The sequence below is a fragment of the Alligator sinensis genome, unplaced genomic scaffold (assembly GCF_000455745.1).
Source record: "Alligator sinensis unplaced genomic scaffold, ASM45574v1 scaffold94_1, whole genome shotgun sequence".
Lineage (NCBI taxonomy): Eukaryota > Metazoa > Chordata > Crocodylia > Alligatoridae > Alligator > Alligator sinensis.
In genome coordinates, this window is record NW_005842073.1 from 361905 (window position 1) to 367210 (window position 5306).

Genomic DNA, 5306 nt, shown 5'->3' on the forward strand with positions numbered 1-5306 from the left:
GACATTCAAAAAGCCTGAGTTTAAATTGATTCAATCTTTGCAGGTTAGTCTAACCTGGCTAGGCTAAACCAGTTTGTAACTGTGCAGATATCCGAGACATGCAGACACATGCCTGCAGTGGCTCAGGCTAGAAGCCAAGGGGAGCCAGAGCAGGCCTCCCTTCCCTTCCACATTATGGAGCTGAGGGGGGCATGGCCAGCCCCGGCAGGATGTTCTGATTAGGGAGGGGTTCCCCCCCACCAGCCCAGGTGGAAATTAATAACACAATGTTTATCACCCCTAACTCAATTTATCACCCCATTAAGAAAACAGAGGGACATTACCAGCTACCTGTTGAGTCTACTTTTGTCCTGTCTGTCACCACATGGACTGTAACCAGCATGTGGTCTGCTAGCTAATGCTAAGAGGTGCCAGTGTAAGGTAGAGAGGATGGGGAGGGGAGCGGGGGAGCCAGGCAGATGCCTGCAGTCTCTGATGAGCTCCAGCCAGGGAGCAGAGGGGAGGGGCTAGCCCTTCTGTGGAGCAGAGAGCCTCACCCAGCCAAGAGAGCATGCCCAGATGCGGGCCTGGGACAGACATTGTATAAACCAGTTTGACCCAAATCAGTTAAGTCTGATACTACATTCAACCAGGTTTGTCTCAAACCAGTTTCAGCCATTTTCAAACTGGTTTATGTGCACTGAACATCTGTTCTGTTACAGGTTTAAACCAGTTTCTGATCACTTACACCAGTTTTTGTGTAATGTCTGTCCCTAGACATGGACCTCCCAGAAAGAAAAAAAAATGACAGTGCTTTGGAGAGCATTTTAAAAGGCCCAAATTAGCTAGAAAACATTTCATGCTATAGTAAAAACTCCACTTTCTCTTTTTTAAGATTTAAAATACGTTCCCTCCCCATCCCCTACCATTTCTGACTTTCTTTCTGAAACTCTCTATTCCTTGTAAGTAGTTATAAGTAGTCATAGATAAGCTAAGATAAGTTCTTGTATGCCATTATTGTGACAAGCCCCTTTTTATATTCTAAATAGTGTTCTGGTATTTTTTGTATTCATTTTTACTGTTTTATATTGTATTCCTATTATATTTGTATTGGCTTTTATTGTTTTACATTGATATTGTATGATTTAGGCCTGTTCCTGTAAGTTAACCTATGTCATGTCAACCTCCATCTTGTAATGTCAAGTCTCCATTTTGTGTCCCCTGCCTGGGCATACCCTATTGTAAGTGTGTTGCAACTATGACTCTCACTTACCCCTCCTATGCATATTGATTCCGGGGTGAATGAGAATGAGTGAGGGTACTTGAGACATAATGGTAGCAGGCCTGAAAATAGCTCCTGCTAAATGACCAGACCATCAACTCAATGACTGGACCATCAGCTCAGTGACTGGATCACCACCTTGCATTGACTTTCCCTAAAACCACACACCTACTCCCAGGACCCAATATCTGAAAAATGAAGACCTCCAAGGAACCAGCAACATGGAAACAAAGAACAGAATAGAAACCAGGGGTTTAGGTTGTAGCCGTGTTGGTCTAAGGATATAGGCAGACAAGGTTCCTTGGGTGAATAGAAACCAGACACTCCACCATAGTATCTCACTGGACAATGAGGACACCTGGAACTCTTTGCCCCCACCTCTGACCCAACCTCGTGTTTAACTCCCATCCCTCTGCTCCCCATTCCAGCTCTCTGCCACCTTGGGCCCCGACTCCAGCTGTCCCTCTATGACCCAGCTTCTCTGTCAGCTTCCTGCTCCCCCAGCTCACCACTGCTCCATCACCTCTACCTCTTCTGACCTCCTGGCTTTGCTCCATCACCCCCACCTCCCACCTTCCAGCTTTCTTTCCCCAGCTCTTATTTTCCTCCATCTCCCAGCTCTCTACCCCGGCTTTCCCCACCACCAATCCAGCTTCTCTGCCAGCTCTTCCCCCCTGCCCCAACCAGCTTCCTACCTCCACCTCTACTGCCTCCACTCTCCCAGCTCCACGGCCAGCTCTTCAGGTTCCATCTTCACTGTGTCATCTGCCTGGGGACCCAAGTGCCACCTAGTCACCAAGCACCCAAATTACCCCTAAGTGCCCCCTACTGTTAACACACACAGCCACTGAAGTGCCTGTTTGCATGTGTGTATATGTGCATGTGTGTGGACCCATGGCGTCATTTGTGCAGTTTGTATGTGAATGTATAATTTTGTGTCATGCCCTCCTGCCTAACAGCACAATATTGAGATCCCAAGCATTGATCTGATGCATGTCAAGTCAACAATGCCATCTTGTTTGGCAAAACAAGATCAATTCTGCTTTCTGCCCCAAATTTTCTTATTGTGCACTCCCTTCCAGTTTTGCCAACTGTCCATGTAGCCTTGACAGCATGTTTTATATTTTAATCCCTTAAATGCCAATTATTATTATAATGAAAATTAAATCTGCAATTACACAATTTCTCCCACAAATGCCCCGAGAGCTTGTGTATCCCCAGGGGTATTAGCACCACAGTTTGGGAACTCCCATGGGCAACTGGTGTCACCTTAGTCAGGGGGTACATGCCCCCCCAGTGACAAGTCAGTGACTGGGGCGGGGAGGGGGAGGGAGGGGGGGCTGCGCCACGGCAAAACTCACTGACTGGGAAGCAACCGGGTGCTCGCAAGGGGAGGCACCGGTGCTTCTGCCTGCCTCCCCTGCCCCTTGCCTAAGTGGGGAGTGTGGCCTGTTAGGGGGTGCACCAGCACTCTCAGGGGGTGCATGTGCACCCACTACGTATTGCCACTGGGAACTCCTGCTCTAGGCTTTGAGAAGTCTGGTCCTGTTCACATGCAGTTGTGAGCCAAATCTATCCAATATCTGTTGACACCACTTGGGAATTGAGTGTACTTTACTGAAAATAAAATTTAGCTTATCAGCATTTTAAAATTATAGTTCTTATTAATTTCTGAAACAGCATTTAAGTACATTTTTTCCTCACCATAAGAATGCAATTATGGCTGAGTTCACAGTTCATCTCACTTACATCTGCAAATTGGTTGGTGATAATGAGTTTGTGTGTTTTAGAATGTTATACAAAAGATACTATAGAAACTTGTTTATTAAAATATAAAATCAACAAAAAGCACAATGTTCCAATTTGAAAAAAGGCTCCTTTCCTTTACTGTGCCTAATCACTAGTACCTTACAAATACAAAACAAAAAGCTCTATATTATGAGATCCAAAATGTCACAAGAATGTCTTCATGATAACACTAGTATGCTTGTCATAAGCACTGTGAATCCTTACCTTGTGGAGGTTAAAGGGGAAGAAACAACAACACCATTTTCTGTACTAACATTAGCATAAGCTTGGGAAAATGAATTCGTATTTTTGTGGCAGTCCTTTTGTAATATTGACAAGAGGACAGCCACGACAGGACAAAGTCACTAACAAAAAGGGTTCCTCCCATCATAGCATGAGCATATAAAATTTAGCAGCTCGAAATTAATGCAGACTCAGCCCTGTACAGAAAGAGAGATCCTAGGCATATAGATAGACATGGAAGATTGCATAAAGGCAGAGCTTGAATATTTTGGAAAATTCCCCAAGATCGCAGATTCTTGCTGGTATCTTTGGCTTATGATCACTGCAAAGAAAATCAATTTTGTTTTGAAAACATAAAACAGATTGTATTCAAAGCTTCAAATGTCTGAGGACCATATAAACCAGATTTCTAAAGGAGTATAAGTGCTGCATCTCAATTTTTTTTAACCCACCTGTTTATCCGGATAGAGATTTGGTTATTCTTTTTACAGTTCTTAAATTAGTGCCCTCTTGTGTCCCTGCACCACAAACTGGAACTCCTGCTGTTGCTAATTTTGTGAAGCAATTGGAGAGCATCTAGAATGCATATTTATACTTCTATGTCTAAGTACTCTATCAGATTTGCAAAAAAGCCTTTCCAGTTGCATAAGAATCTTTACAGAACTATTTAGTCTCTGATCAGAAATAAAATCCTGACTCATCAACAAATGGAAAAGGTATTCAGTCTTAATACAAGAGAGCTATTACAAAACGTCTTTCAGATTAGTGAAATAGTTTAGACAAGAGCCCTCCCCTAGACTGCCTTAAAAACTACTCTGACAAAATAATGTGGAAGTGGAAATCAAATAAATGGACCAATTCAGAATCAATAAATGCAGTGGGTAATTAATTATTGAAGTCATACATTACTTTACAGCTACTAATGGAAGGCCTCTATATAATTTAAGACAATATTTTCAGCTCTTTTGAGACTCGTCTAATTTCAAGCCCATTATACACCTTTTGTAAGGGGCGGGGAGGGGAGGAAGAGTACTAAAACTCCCAGACCATCTTTTATCCTTTTTTCAGTCAGAAAACTTACTGAAATCATCACTGAATGGATCTTACTAGTCACCTTGACAGGACCTTATTCTGTACCAAGTAAAGGGGAAAAAAAAAATTACAGATTCCAAAGCTCAGATGGACACACAGAATATTGGAGAGGAAAAAGAGAACATCAAGCAACATATACTAATAAGGAAGCTACCTTTTCATTCTCTGCAAATTTCAGTCTATTTCCTATGCTCAGTTCTTCCTCCCATCTCCTCCAAAGCTCATTACAGACAAAGTTAATCAGACCCCTTGTCAGCAACAAAAAGGCAACATTATGCAATATATAAATTGTCTTGCAGCTTTACAGAAACAGTAATTTAAGGAGTTTCTCATCACTGAAGTAAAGATACAGCTTCATCTTTCTTACACAATATATCCAACCTGTCCCATCTCAGCATTATTGCTTATGTCAAAATATGCTTCGAATCAGCAAAATTTTAATGTACCAGAAGAAAAACATCCTATTCTGCTCAGTCCTCCTCATAGTCTGTTTAGTCCCTACTGCCTGAAGGAAAATCTCTTGAATGCAAACAATCAACCTCAATAAAGATTTGCCTGTCCGGGTCAGGGTGTGGAGTCAGCACCCAGTTTGCAGCTATTTTCCAGCTAAAGTAAACCTAAGGTACCTTTTGTGATCATTGGCACTTACTCTGGAGATGGTCAAAGGCATGTTGAAGTCCTTTCCACCCTGCAGTCGGAAACCCCATGGTCCAGGTCCATTGAGAGTCACATTGTAAGACATTTTGGAAATCTCTTACACCAACCACCAAGGCTCTAAAGGACAGGGAAGAGGGGGGCGGGGGTGGAGGAATAGAAGAAAGTGTTAAAAATAAATAAAATCAAATCAATAGAAAAACCACTAAATGTAAAAATAAAGAAAGCACAATAATTGTCTCTTTTTGCCTTGCCTGCTCAGTCCTGC

The 5306-nt window shown here is 42.6% G+C and overlaps 1 protein-coding gene across 7 annotated transcripts in view; it reads right to left on the reverse strand.

Moving 5' to 3' along the window:
• The window catches only part of LDB3 (LIM domain binding 3), a 217764-nt gene that overhangs the window by 194186 nt on the left and 18272 nt on the right, over window positions 1-5306 (reverse strand). For all 7 annotated transcript variants that reach the window (XM_014519974.2, XM_025204235.1, XM_025204229.1 and 4 more), the window contains exon 2: window positions 5034-5158. In XM_014519974.2, coding sequence (XP_014375460.1) covers window positions 5034-5126 — 93 coding nt within the window. In that variant the 5' untranslated portion in view covers window positions 5127-5158. The remainder of the gene's footprint in view (window positions 1-5033; window positions 5159-5306) is intronic.